This window comes from Sus scrofa, chromosome X (assembly GCF_054392235.1).
Source record: "Sus scrofa isolate SSC_HxYL_T2T_F1_AM1 chromosome X, Sscrofa_HxYL_maternal_Yorkshire_Landrace_v2.0, whole genome shotgun sequence".
Taxonomy (NCBI): Eukaryota; Metazoa; Chordata; class Mammalia; order Artiodactyla; family Suidae; genus Sus; species Sus scrofa.
Genome location: NC_139401.1, coordinates 117,298,424 through 117,313,544, shown reverse-complemented (window position 1 = coordinate 117,313,544; position 15,121 = coordinate 117,298,424). Strand labels below are relative to the sequence as shown.

Here is a 15,121-nt window from a genome sequence, read left to right as displayed (position 1 = left end):
CAACTTTGAGAATATTCAGTATGGCAGCAACTTTGTTTGAGCAAGTTTCTTTGAGAGTCTCCTAGTGCTCCTCAGCCAAGCCCTAGTGTCCAGATTCAATTAAGACAGTTGCCGCTAATGTAGGCATGAGCACCTGAAGCAAGCCCTAAAGGTTCACAGATTTGGTTTTGTTTTTATATTGATGAGAGAGAGAGAGAGAGAGAGGAGGGAGACAACACACAGAAGTAGGGACACAGAGCATCCCCTATTCCTGTCACTTTTCCTTTGTGAACCAAGACATGTGTGAAGAATTCTGCTCTGGTGGCAGCCATTTCTGCCTCCCTCCTTTCCCCCAAGGCCTTGCAGCTTCAGTGGGCCTGTGCACAGCATCACCAGCACTGATAAGCCCTCCTTCAGCTGGCTGCAGACCCGGGCCTCTCCACACGACTGACACCAGCTTGTTTCCTTAGAAAGCTTGCTCCTGATCAATCTCAAAACATGCCAACCACAGTGAAAAAAACTGAGTCAGGGTTTAGGAGTGGGATCTGCAAAGGGGCACAAAGGAACTTTGGGGAGGTGATGGAATGTTCTAAAACTGAAATATGATGACAGTTACACAATTGTATAAATGTACTAAAGTTCACCAAGTGTACATGAAAAATGGGTGAATTTATTGTATGTAAATTATATCTAAATAAAGAAGTTACAAAACACAGAAACATAAAGACAGCTCAGTGGGCTCTGGGGGTCACAGCAGCAGAACGCTTCCATGTGGAAGCCACTTGGCCAACACCTTCACATGCGCAGAGGGGACAGTCAACCCCACACCCAGCACATGCCCGTGAACATTCTAAAGCTGATGTGGGGAGCACTGGGGAAAAGCCAGATTAGGTAGGTGGGACTGTTTTTGAATGGAGATGTCCCCTCTGTCCCACAGATCTGCACCAGTGACGTAGAATGTCTCATGAGCCGACTCCAACACACCTTCAAGCAGGAAATGACTGGAGTTGGAGCCAGCCTGGAGAAGAGATGGAAATTCTGTGGCTTTGAGGGCTTGAAACTGACCTGAATCCTTTTGCCTACCAACCTGGGATCCTGAAAATAAATGTGTGTTGGACAAGCTTAGAAAGTGATTCGTATTTTCAATGGTTATCAAGTGGAAATGGCTTTGAATTTGTCAATTCATTCCTGGAATATCTTTGGAGTTAAAATAAGGATCCTAGAGCAGCACCTCGAGCTACAGGCCCTGTAAAGAATTTGACTCAAATCTCAAGTGCTGTAACTCCCTCCCTTTCTGTCAATTGGTTGTCTCTTTTTATTAGCAGTATTTAAAAAAAGGCCTGAGGCTAAAGAGTATTTGGGGTATTTTCAGTGTGTGTACTACTGTTGTAGACTTCGGTATTTTTTAAACACTGTTAAGTGAAATGTTTTGATGATTTGTACGTGATTGTGTTTCAGAACTTCTCTTCGCATTAATGTTGCTACTGGTGAGAGGAATGAGAGGAGCACTAGGGACTCTATAACTGACACTGTTTTTCCGATCCCAAGTAGGCCAGCAAATGGATGACACATCAGTGTCTTCTAGAAGGTGCTTGACCAGGTTCACCTTTGAAAAGATAAAGCATGGTCTGTGGCTTTTTGCAAAATTACTGTGAACCAAAAGTTGACAAATGTTTCAAAGTTATTTTCTCTAATGTTTCAGAAAAAAGGTTCATTTCAGAATTTTTTTTTTTTAAATGTAGAGGTATTCGCAGAAACCAAATGTCCAGTATGACTGGCATGTGTATGTGGTATTCAGAATCGCCTTGTAAATAGTCTGCTTTTAAAGGAGGGCATGTTTAGTTTTCTATAAATTAAAACACAAGCGTGTGTGCACACACACACACACACATACATACACACACACACACACACACACACACACACACACACACACACACATTAGCAGAGGGATTTATTGTAATATGCTTTCCCCTCTGGCCTTCTTACAAAGCCTGGTGGTCCCTTTTCTTCTGCTGTCAGTGTGTTCAATTGCAAACCATGTGCTGCTGTAAATACTATGTTTACTTCATGCTGAATGTTTGCAAAGACTTGATATGAGTACTAATAGAAAATTCTTGGTAATGAATAAATAGCAGACTAGGGTATGTGAGGCTTCCTGCAAATAGGTCAGCTCTACCTGGAGTGCTCAGTGCCTAGGACTCCTCCAGGTCTGCGGTGCCCATCAGCAGATTATATTGGCAGAGTGGACGCGGACCAGTCATGAAGTCCTGCTTGATGGAAAAGAAAGGGAAAGGATGAGGACTGGGGCTCATATCCTGAGGCAGAGATGATCTTTCCTTCTGTGGTGTTGGTGGTGCTTGTAATACATAAGCATGCCCTCTCCTGAGTCTTGATTGAGAATAAGAGAATGTACTAGGTAAGCGGAGCCAATGAAGAGTATTTCAGGAAAATACTTTGTAAATCAGATGTCAGTAGTGTTCAAAGTTGTATTTTTAAAAGATAAATTTTCCTTTTTTATACCTCAGTTTGGTGTCCTGTTTTGAATTGCTTGCTCTCTAAGTAATCCTTTAGTAAATCATCTCAGTTTCTTCCTTTGAGTTACCAGAATATTGGAAGAAGATGCTAAACCTTCTGCTTTGACAGCTAGAAATAGGATTCCACAGCAGCCCATTCATGCTGAAAGCTGGCTTCCCCTTAAGCACCCAGCTGTGGCACCAGCAGGAAGCGAGAGTTATTTTTACGCTAGCTTCCTCACTGAAGCATCTCTGTCATCAGTGCTACAGAAGGCTTTGATTCATCACTCTCAGGGGTCCTGGAATGCCTTGTTTTAATAACATCTATGAAGTCGGGGGAAATCTGCCACCGATCAATTATTTCTTATTTAAATAAGTTAAATAAAATACATTTTAAAGCACAAGTGCCAGACCCAGGCCCCTTGGTCTCCCTCACTTGATCTGCTTGTACTACCAATGCTCTCTTCCTAGTATTCCTGCCCACTTAGTCCAGGTGGACTCCTCCCTGCCTGCTGGAATATACTCGTTGTAATGGTGAATTCTGGACACTGTCATGCCCAGTTGCTTGGCCAAACACCCACCTAGATGTTGCTGTGAACGTATTTTTGAGATGTGATTAACACTTACACCAGAAGACTGTGAGTAAAATGTCTTGTCCTCCATAATGTGGGGAGACCTCATCCAATCAGTTGTAAAAGACTGGAATCCTCCAAAGGGAGAAGAACTGTTGCCTCCAGATTGCTTTGGACTCAAAACAACAGCATTAACGCCTGCCAGAATTTCTAGACTGCTGGTCAGCCCTACAAAATATCAAACTTGCCAGCCCCCGCAATCACATCAGCCAATTTCTTATTTAAACATCTCTCTCCCACCCCCATGGAGAGACATACATATAGAGAGACATATGCATATGTGTACACACACACACACACACACACACACACACACACACACACACACCCATTGATTTTGTTTCTTTGGAGAATCCTAATGCACTGGTCCAGACTTGTTAAAATGTATAAAAACAGAATATGTTTGCATTGTATGACATAATCAAATGGCAGCACATACCATCTCTCACAATCCTTTTCATTCACCATAGAAATCTATTAAAGAAGCTATTTTTTCCTTACAGTGCTCAGTGCTATTTATTGTTCTGTTGTTCCTCCTGAGTTTTGAAATTTTACTGTTTGGTTCTTTTCAGGAGATACGGTAATTAGATCTTTCCAGATGATAATGAATAGAAGCTTCCTTTTATTTTACAAATGGTTGTTTCATCTCCCTTCCTAGTCCTGTGACATCGCCAATTCTGATTTTTTAATATTATCAAGTGGCTTCTTAAATGTCTTCAATGCAAATGGAAAAGTTAATTTTCAGAGCCAATCAGACACTTCTTTGTTCATGTTATACAGTGTTTGGTATTTAATTGGGCCCCCAAATGTATGCTTTGCATATAATGTAGAATAAACTGTGCTACTTGAAAAGACAGCAGAGATGTGCAAGACCTTTTGACTCACCTGGCAGGACTGGGTGAGCCCTTGGGATGCTTAGCTATCTTGGACGGTCTATCAAAAAGACCTGAATTCACTTTTCACCACAACTGCTACCATCTACTGAGCACCTATTATGCTATCGTGCTGTCTAAAGTCACTTCCTGCCTGTGTGTCTTCAGGCCAGTTCCATGGACACAATAGGAACATCAGTTTTTTAAATTAAGGAGAAATAGTACCTACCCCAGAGAGTCAAGGTGAAGATTCAACAAGACAGTACCTGTAAATTGCTCGGCCAGTGCCTAGCCCAGAATGAGTACACGAGAAAGAGTCACAATTATGATTATGGTTCAGTCAGCAGTAATTACGAGTCATGACCTTCCCCATTTTCAGAAAAATGTCTTTGTGTTCACACCTAGAACTGTGGGGCCACATTTTGCTGTTGGGCCCTGAGAAAGGAAATTCAGCTGTTTAAACATATTCTGAAGATTTTACTCCGTCCCAGGCACTCTTCCAGACACTGTGGTATACAAAAGCAGTATGACTGGTCCTTGCCTTCAAGGAGCCAGAAGCGTGGCCTCTAACACACTGAACTTAAATCCTTCATTGTTTACTTAGTACTTCCTGGTTTCAGCTGAGACTTGGAGGTGTAAAGCTACCCATTTAAGTTCCTAAAAGGCACGGATGAGATTTGAATCTTGGATCTGTCCGGCTGAAAACTCTAAACTTTCTACTGCCCCAATCTCCTATTTAACCTTCCTATCAACCTAATTGGTAAGAATTATTGTAAGCCCTATACTGTTATTCTCATGTCATTATAGAGAACATAATATGTACATGCCTTGGTCCTAGAAATTCAAAGGGGAACAAAATATGACCTCTTCACCCAAGAGCTGACAGTTAGTAGGGATGCCTGCTAAGTGACACAGTTGTGTACAGGGTGCTGCAGAAGGGACATCAAGGGAGGCTTCACAAATGTTAGGAAGCTTGGAAGATGGTAAGAGGAGAAAACAGACTCAGAGAGGTACACAGCTAATATGGGACAAAGCCCAGGATTTGAACCCAAATCTGCCTGGCTTCAATTTTAGCTCTATTATACCACTGTTCCCAAGGCCACTTTCTAACACTGTCATTTAACCTCACTGAGCCTTTGTTTCTTCATCTATAAAGTGGAAATATAAGTATACTTCCCTCAAAGGGTCATTTAAGAGGCTTTACTCCATGTAAAGTGCCCAGTACTAACTCTGCCTGGCAAAATACATGCTCAATAAGTAGCTACAATAATTATTCAACTAGTAATCATATTAACAAGGCTTTAATGACACCAGAGCTACCTTTTCAGTATTGGGAATCCCATAGAGCTACAGGGCAACTCAAAAGGAGTGAGATCTGCTGGTTCAGAAAAAGTCAGAGGACTTTACTGAACAATGTTCCATCAAAGGTAGGTAATGCCTGGCCCCAGCCTGACATAGGGAAGGAACTTCCTTCTGCTGTCTTATGATATAGCCTCCAGTATCCTTCCAATTTTACCCCTCCCATCACAGGACAGACCACATCCCATCAACAAGGTGGCCAGAGGAGCCTTAATCTTCTCTTCCACATCCCAGGATTGATTACATCATTCCATACCTTCAGTCTGGCAGGAAGCTTTGAAGATCTCAGCTTGCCTAAATTTTCTATCTGGGTGGAAGGTCTCAAAGACATACAGAAGCAATTACTTAGGGCAACAGAAGGAAGGCAAAGGAATTGATGACACACAAGTCTGAGCATTCAAGGTTATAGAACCTTGTGGAGATGATCTCACATCTTGGGTGGAAAATGGAATGCAGGACATAAGAAAGACTGTTCTACCTAACTGCCTTCACACCACGTCCATTTGGATATTAGACTACCCTAAAATTAATAGTCTTCTGGGGCCCCAGACCTCTGCAACCTTAGCTCATTAATATTCCTCAACAAACACCTCGCATTGTGCTTGAAAGTGTTTTCTAAGCAACTCTGGACACTACACAGACATTATGTCATCTGATCTTCACCACACCCTGTGAGCCAGCAGGGTCGGGTGGTTCCCTCCCCATTACCACCTCTAAGGAAAACAAGTCTCAGAAGGCTGAAGCGCCATACCCTTGGTCACACGGCTAAGTGGCTGATGGAGCTGGGGTGAGAAGGCAGGACTTCTGAATCCTCCCAGTTTCTACCCATCTTCAGCTCCAGCCTCTGCCAGGGTGGCTGAGAGAATGTAAAAGGAGGCGTTCTTAACAATTTTGGGTGCGCGTACCCCTCGGGAAGCCTGGTGAAGCCTGTGAACGGTTTATCAGAACAGCATTTTAAAATACATGAAATAAAATACAAAGGAAACCAACTGTATTGAAATACCTTTATCAAAAAACATTTGTGACATAATAACATATGTGCTCCTGTAACACATTAAATAGCAGTGTGTGATGACAGGTCTAATAGCTACTATGCTTTTGAAGTGTATGAACACAAATATTTCAAAAAATCTGCAATAACGTGTGATAAGATAATATCTATGAAAGAGTCACAGGGAATGCTAATGCCTCTGTACTTCATTGCCTACATTTATAATGGAAGAAAATGCTAAGTTTCAGTTAGAGGTTAGTGAAAATATAAATGTATTTTTCCATCCAAATTCACATGCTTCCTAAATTCTACCCACAGTCTCTAGCTTAAGAAAACAAAACAAAACAAACTCCTAATATAGGAGATTGATGAAATATAAAGTGAGCACCCCCAAAGTGGGGCCAGGATTGAATTTCATTAAATACATTAATATTTATGAATTAGAACAGTTCCCATCACAAAGAACTGATACATTTTATAAATGGTAAAGATACTGATTCTTTGTACTTTCGAAACAGTGTAATTCTAAGTCAATGCAAAACTGGCAGGAGGGTCCCTCAAGCCTGTGTTTCTGGGTGAGGGAGTGACAGATGAGCCTCAATGTGAGCAAACACAAAGTACTGCATTTAGGAGAAAATGAGCCAAATGTGATATTCACAAGATGTTAGTCTCCAAACCATCAGTTCTGGCGCAGGAAAGTGATCTGGGAATTGGAGAGAAGTCCCTGAAGACATCTGTCCAATGTGTGGTTAGAATCATAAAAAGGCAACAAATTCTAAACACCTTAAAAAATAGAAACGAAATGTAAGATATTATCTTATCCCCATTAAAAAAAAAAAAAAAGCTTTGTACCCACTCCAATAAAACTGTGTTTCCATGTGGCTGGGCCTCAAGACTTGAAACTCCACATTTCAGTTCCAATGGTGTTCAAGTGCTTACTCTGTCCAAAACATTCTGCTCGCTAGTAGGGACTCCAAGGATGAATATGACAGGCTACCTGCACTTGAGGAGTTTGAAGATGAGCTCTAAGAATCAAGATTGGTGGGTTTTAAGATATTAAAAAAATATGTTCTACCCTGTGGATCAGAACCATATAGTCCAAAGGAGAAAAACCTGGACTGCTGAATTGTTTTTCACATGATAATCTCCCTCCCCCTCCCCCTCTCTCTGTCTGCCTGTCTGTTTGTCTCTCTCTCTCTCTCTCTCACACACACACACACACACACACACACACACACACACGTGTGTGTGTGCGGCACTAGCTAACACCAGTATTATGATCTTTCCTTGTTTATTCAGCAAGAGAAGTCATTGAGGTACAGAATATTAAGCTATGAGAAAACTGCTGAGAAAGAATATTCTTCCCACCAATTCAACTATACTTGGGACAGTGAAACGGCTGATGCCCTGATAAACATCCTTCCTCATTAAATGGCTAAAATCGGCCTCCAGTAGCCTTAACTACCCAACCCAGGCTTACCATTCTAGAAATGCTGGGGCTAAGAGATGCTCCCCAGACCACTAGCAGAGATGTTACTCTGAATCTCAACTGTCTAAAGGGTTAAAGGTGCCTACCACCTCTGCTGGCCTAACAGCCTGGAGAAAAGCAGGCATTATTGGCTCACCATTCTCCAACCTCTGCCCAAATATGCTAGTGAAAAATACTAGCACAAAATGGCAATCTGGTTTATCATACAGCTAGGTCAGGAGAATTGGAGCTCCTGGTTCTGCTACTGACCCTGAAACCTTAGGCAGGTCATTCAACCTCTGGGTCCCATGAGTGGGACACCAGGCAAAAGGATGCTTGCCTTGCTGGCTAGATTTTTCTTTCTTGCCCACCTAATAGCACCAAGTAAGTCCATGATAGCATCCATCAGCTTGTAGCAGCCAAGGCTGATGAGCATTGCATTCTGGGCAGTGTTCAGAAAGTGACTCTGCACTGTTGTCAACTTGGCGAGCCAGTGATACTGCAGGGCCTGTGACACGAAAGAGTCCTGAGGGACAAGGGTGGTGGAAGGCACAGAGACACTTCTTCGACACCATCTCACATGCGAACCCTTCAGCAGCTATATTCACCCCTTCTGCCCCCAGTTGGCCCACGACTCCCTCCTTCTTCATTTGGAAGGACACAGGAACAAAATAAAAGCATACCTACTGCAGACAACAAGCCCCAATGCCAACCTGGAATAAGACTATGGTCACCTTAGCATAAATCTCTGCTGCATCCAGCACTAGAGTCAAAACCTTTAGCAGCATCTGATTCAGCTGGTACCCATCCTTGAGGCTGTCCTCTGTAGTGGAGTAAAGGAGGCTTGTTGAGTCACTCTGACTCCCAAAGCAGGCTGTTCTCACCCCACTCACTCATAGTAACAATGCTATAATATAAATATCCCAGTTCACATTCACAGGGAAGATGGTATGCCTCACTCACATAAAGGCTATTGGTCCAGAAGTGCACACTTCAGAACAGGATTGAGTGACCCCTCTGGTTCTTCATTTCTGCACTGGCATCTGCACTTTTGGTTCCTAATAGATGTTACCCTGAATGTAATGCTACAGATTTCAAGAGGTACAAATTCTTTCCAAGTTCTCCTCCCATCTCTTAACTCTCCCAGTTGGTCCCTGCTGAGTAACTAAGACCCATGTCACCTTCTAACAGCCAATATCATAGGCTCTTGCTCTTCTTAGCCCTAAGAACCTTCCTTCCCTGGTCAGCAAGCTGAGAGGGTGCGCTCTGCTCTCCCCAGGGCTAAGAATCAACCAGTTTTGATTGGACACAGGAAGCTGCCTCATGGTTCTCATGGATCCCCGGGCACATGGGCATAGGGCAATCATGTTGTGCTTCTCATTGTCCCTAGAGATCAGCATTTGATGTGTCAAGCAAGGCCATCCTCAAGATACCATTCTACTCAGGAGAAAAGGAAATGCCAAAGTCTCAACCAGGGACCACAAAGCAAACAGGATTGACTGGGTCTCCTTGCCCTGAAAGTACCTTAAAAACATCCCCCCAAAAGGGAAAAGCAAAACAAAAATGAAAATGAATACAAAACTTTATGCTATCCTCCAATATTCATAGCAACATTATTTACAATTGCCAAGACGTAAAAATGACCTAAATATCCATTGACAGATGAATGGATAAAGAAGACGGCAGTACATATGTGCAATGGAATACTACTCAACCATAAAGAAGAAGGAAATTTTGCCTTTTGCAGCAACATGGACGGACATGGAGGGCATTACGCTAAGTGAAATAAGTCAGACAAAGACAAATACTGTATGATATCACTTATGTGTGGAATCTAAAAAATAATATAAACTACTGAATATATCAAAAAAGCAGCAGACTCACAGATATAGAGAACAAACTCGTGGTTACCAGTCGGGGGGGGGGCAATATAAAGGTGAGGAAGTGGGAGGTACAAAATATTGGATATAATATAGGCTCAAAGATGTATTGTACAACACAGGGAATGTAGCCAATATTTTGTAATAAGTGTAAAAGAAAAGTAACTTTTAAAATTATATAAAAATTTTTAAAAATGTAATGGAAGCCATAAGATATATCACTCAAAACTCAGAAAGCTTTAAGAGTGGCAGTGTTTCTAATATTAATTTTGATGAGCTATAAGGCCTAGGCTTGGACTTTCTAGGCAAAATGAGATGTTTCACCACCTTAAGGGAGCCAATTTAGGTTGTGTGTTGTGATAATTATATAAAATATATTCACTGATATTCAGAATTAAGTAATCCAAATACAACTATATTTTACCTGCTATGTCTATAAATACAATGTAGGAAAGAAAAGAGTTGAAGACTTAGATGTGAGGCTCTTAATAAATAGAAGGAGGGCTCATTTAAAAAAAAAAAGTCTATGCTATCCTGAGCATAAGGAAACAGGCACGTCCTCTCTGCTAGTGGGAGTGTGAACGGTAAAACCTTTCAGAAGGGAGAAGCCTTTAAAAAGTGCAGTCATATGTTATCCTAAAAATTTCACTTCTAGAAATCTATCCCTAAAAAAATAGCAGAGAAAAGTGCTAAGATATATGTAACAAGGATATTTAACAACAAATAATTAGAAACAATCCAGATGGGCAAAATAAGAACTAAGAGAATACCATATAGCCATTAAAGCTGGTGTCAATTTGGGAAATATTCATGATATGTTTATTGTTAAGTAAGAAAAGGAAGCTATTTCATATCTGCACAGCATTATGTAAGTTTTGTTTAAAATATGTAAATATATATGTAGATATGCTTCTGGACACGTGCAAGAAAGGGCTGATACCAAATTGTTAGCTGTGGCTGTCTCCAGATGGTAGATAGACATGGCAGGATTTTTTTTCTGTTTTTCTGTTTTCCAAGTGTCTTATATTGAATATGCATTACTTCTGTAATCAGAAAAAAGGTTATTAAAAGAATATTTAAATGCAGAAGCAAAAAATAGTTTTCAGACTGTACAGTAAAAAAGATTCTATGCCTATGATTTAGGGGTTTCCATCTTCATCCTTCAAGCCAAGAAGCCATCTCTCCCTGGAGGTGTATCTCTTTAGAGGTAAATAGCCCCACCCTCTTTTTCTTGTTTGCTTCTTAAATGTGGTAGGTTAGGAACCATATCATTAAGCCCGGAAACAAAATAAGAGACAATTGAGTAAAGACCTGAAACTTAAACCAGAGGAAATCAACTTTTTACACCCACTTCCACAACTTTCATATCAGCTCAATTTTATGTCACACCTAAAATCAAAACCTTTTAACCTAACATTTAGGAACCTTCATGTTTTAGCTCCAGATCTCATTTCTAATCTTATTTCTCATTTGTACCACCATTCACATAGCCTACTTAAGCTTAACTGAATTCCCTGTGCTTCCTCCTACATCCACAAGTCCAAATACAACCCATTCTTCAAGTCCCAGCTCAAATGATACCTCCTCCATTAAGCCTTCCTGGATTCCCCTCATTCCCTTCCCATATCTGAATGACCTTTCCCTTCTTTGAGCTCCAAAGAACCCTTTATCTGTATCTCCAATAAAAGACTTAACAACAGTCTACCTTGTGGTATGATCATGCACTGGCATCCTCCCACAAGGGCCATATCTAACTCATTCATTCACTCAGCAAATACTTATGGAGCACCTACTACATGCTGAGAACTATTCTAGGCATTGATGATATAATAGTAAACAATCAAACAATACTCCTTGACCTTTTATTAAGCTTATGTTCTAGTGACGGGCTTTCTCTTAGGCCAGGTTGCCATAATAAAATACCACAGACGGTGGCTTAAATGTAGAAGTGTACTTATTTCTCACAATACTGAAGGCTAGAAAGTACAAGCTTGAGGTGTGGATTGATTTAGTTCCCCAGAGAGGACTTTCCTCCTAGCTTGCAGACAGAAGACATCTGACTGTATCCCCATGAGGGAGGAGAAAGAGAGAGAAGCAAGGTCTGTAGTATCTCTTTTTCTAAGGGCACTAATCCCATCACAAGGGCCCCACCCTCACGACCTCTTCTAAACCTAATTATCTACCAAAGGCCTCATCTCTAAATAGTATCACATTGGAGGGTAGGCCTTCAACATATAAATTTTCAAGGATACAATCCAGCCCATAGCAAGAAGTAAGTAAATTATACAGTACACGAGAAGGTACTAAGGGTCAGGGAAAAAGATAAAGAAGGGAAAGAGAATAGGGAATGTTGGTGGGGGTATTAAAGTTTAAATAGGGTAATATTTGAGCACTCAAGAAAACATCATTTCCTTAAAGATAAGGAAATGAGCTATGTATCTATATGGAAGGGGAGTGTTCTAGTGGAGGGAAATGCAAGTGCAAAGATCCTGAGGCAAGAGCTTCCCTGAAGTAGTCAAGGAGCAGCAAGGAGCACAGTGTTCCTGGAATACTGGAATAAAGGGGAGAGTAACAGATGAGGACAGAAAGATAACAGGGGCCCAGATCCTGTAGGCCAATATAAGCTACCATAAGGACTTTAGAGTTCATTCTGAGTGAAAAGCGGAACCACCATAGGGTTTTGTGCAGAGGAGAAACATAAGATAACTAGTATTTTCAAAGGATCACTCTGGATAGAAAGTAGATTATAAGTGGTAAGGGAGGAAATACAGAGACCAGTTGGAGATTACTGCAATCATCCAGGTGAGAAATAAATAAAGGTGGTTTCAAACCATGGTGGTAGAATGGGAAGTAATGACAAACGGAAAACTTCCAGATATGGTTTGAAGATGCAAAATAATTGAATATACAATATAAGGGAAAGAGTGGTGTAAGGAATGAAGCTTCTTGGTCTGGACAACTAGAATTTACTGAGATGGGGGAGGTTGTGGAAGGAGCAGATTTGGGAAAGAAGAACAGATTTGGACATGTTAACCAGGAGATGTCCATCTCTCTTTAAGGTAGAAATCTCAGGTAGGCAGTTGGACAAAGGAATCTGGAAGTCAGAAGAAATCCAAGATAAGGATATACAATTGAAATCATCAGCTTTTAGATGGTATTTAAAGCCTTGAAACTAAATGAGATCACCAAGGGAAAGACCAGGGTCCAAGGACTGAGCCCAAGAGAACTCTAAGATTAAAAAGTCATAGATATTTTAAAAATCAGCAAGTGATACTGAAAAAGAACATTAAAAACCAAGAGAATGTAGCATCCTAGAACCCAAGTAAAGAAAGTGTATGAATGAGGAAAGAGTGCATGTTTCAAATGCTGCTGAAAAGCCAAGTAACGTGAGAAGGGACCACTGGATTTAGCATTGTGGTGGGCACTGCTGACCTTGCAGGATGGGAAGGATGGGAGCAAAAGCTGGACTGGAGGGGGTTTAGGAAAGAATGACTAGATGGGGCTGAAGTGGAAAATTGAGTCAAGAGAGGATTTTTTAAGATAGAAAAATGACAATATTATTGCCTGCTGTTGAGAATAATCAAGAAGATAGGGGGAATGTTCAGTAAATGAATTTCAAAAAGGGAAGAATTTCAAAAAGAGAAAGAAGTAAAAAATAAAAGGAGAAAAGAAGGGCAAGTGAAAAGGAGAAGGGAGGCAGCAAGGGAAAGAGCTATGGAATTAAACTTTTAAAGTTGGGTATAGAAAAGGTAATCTTGTCCATTAGGAGTCTTTCTCTTGCCTAAGGGTGATTAGAGGGCACTTGAAGTGGCTTAGGCAATGGGGATTTAGAGAAATGCTACAAGGATTGACATTATAATGTTAAGAGCATGGAACCTGACTGTAAGAGCACAAGTCCTCATGTTGTGACCTTGAACAAGCTACTCAACCTCCCCATGCCTAAGTGTCTTCCTCTGTAAAATAGGGATAACATTATCTTCCTCATACACTTGTTATGAGGCATAAATAAACCACTTGCAGTGCCTGGCGAATGATGTGCATGTGAGCTATCATCATTACCATTTCAAGGAATCAAAAGGCCAGGAATCCCTCTGGGCTTCAGAAACAACTAGACTAGAGCCACAGAATGACCCAGGCCTGTGCATGGCTCCTGTCTCTACTCCTCTCTGCAGTATAACTTCATTCTTTCCTCTCACTGCTGTCACCAATGACTCTAGAGTGTCACATTTTAACACTGCTGTCACCAACGACTCTAGAGTGTCACATTTTAACAAAGCCAGCTACCCAGAGGAGGGATAACTGAACTACTCTCTGATCTTAAACACAGAAACTCTGAGGAAGGGACTCATTGGCCAACTTGACCCAAGTGCCCAGATCAAGTGGCCATGGAACTAGTGTCATGTAATAAAATGGACACTCCTAGGGGAACCATACAGGTGGACTGGGATGTTGAATGGTGCCAAGGAGAAATGAAGGTGATGGGGGGAGGGTGCTGGTGGGGGAAACTGGAAAGGATTGAGAAGGGAAGTGCTAGTCAGCCAGAAAGATAACTGCCACACCCTCCTCTCCCGATATCTCTCCTTAGTGCCACCATCAAAGAAAGGTGAGCACAGGGGGAACAAGAAGATTTTCCATGGAGATTTTACTAATGAGCAGAGGGTTCTTGTTGGTCCAGACCCTTGATAAACACTGCAACTTGGGTGTTCAGAGCAATGAGCCTCCCATTGCAGGGAGTTTCCAGGAGGCCTGCATATGCTGGTCTCGTCCCCTGGCAAGTTGCAGCCTGGGTGCTAGACCCCCGACTCCGATCCTAGGCCACAACATTTCAGCAAGATTATCCATCTGAGGACTGATGGGTTGTTTCTGCCCAACTGAGGCTGATATGTGTTCTTCCCTCCTTTCCTGATCTCCTTTGGCAGTCTCTGCTGCTTGCTTAAGCCCCCAAATTCTAAAACCACAGTCTTGCCAAGATGCAAGGTAATCAGAATGCGAGGCTGCATCACAGAGGAAAAGCACGTGGAAGCCGGGAGCTGGGCAGAAGGCTATTAAAGTTTGCTAGGCAGAAGATGATCAGGGCTTAGATCAGAGAGATAGAAATAGCACTGAGAAGAAGAGAAAGATTTGAGAGACATTCCACAAAAAAAGTAAATGGAGAAGCGGTCTCAGGAGCATAACTTAGTTATATTTATCTAGTATAACTTTGTGTACTAAGAGAAAAGCATAAGAGAGTGTTTCAAAAAATGAGGTGATTATAAAGTTCAGCAGAGCTGAAAGAAAGGAGAAATATGAGATAACATAGGTTTAAATGAAGTTGGCCACTGGCTGCTGGGTCATGAGTCTCAAGTAAACAAGAATGAAAATATAGAATTAAAGAATTACCAAGAGTTGCATACCTAGCCTCCCACACTTGATAATTTCTTCCAT

At 41.5% G+C, this 15,121-nt stretch overlaps 1 protein-coding gene and 1 long non-coding RNA gene across 38 annotated transcripts in view; one reads left to right on the top strand and one right to left on the bottom strand.

Moving 5' to 3' along the window:
- ENOX2 (ecto-NOX disulfide-thiol exchanger 2) overlaps nucleotides 1-3,983 on the top strand; it is a 284,418-nt gene extending 280,435 nt beyond the window's left edge. For all 33 annotated transcript variants that reach the window (XM_085006568.1, XM_085006558.1, XM_085006563.1 and 30 more), the window contains one exon: nucleotides 917-3,983. In XM_085006568.1, the coding sequence (XP_084862694.1) occupies nucleotides 917-1,048 (132 nt within the window). In that variant the 3' untranslated portion in view covers nucleotides 1,049-3,983. The remainder of the gene's footprint in view (nucleotides 1-916) is intronic.
- LOC102163484 (uncharacterized) overlaps nucleotides 1-15,121 on the bottom strand; it is a 46,103-nt gene that overhangs the window by 25,992 nt on the left and 4,990 nt on the right. Inside the window, exon 3 of one of the 5 annotated variants that reach the window (XR_002340683.2) lies at nucleotides 2,164-2,249. The exons of 3 other annotated variants lie outside the window; for them this stretch is intronic. This is a non-coding gene — a long non-coding RNA (uncharacterized LOC102163484). Of the gene's footprint in view, nucleotides 1-2,163; nucleotides 2,250-10,493; nucleotides 10,741-15,121 lie in introns of those variants that run through there. One more of the 5 variants, XR_014834624.1, reaches the window with a different exon arrangement.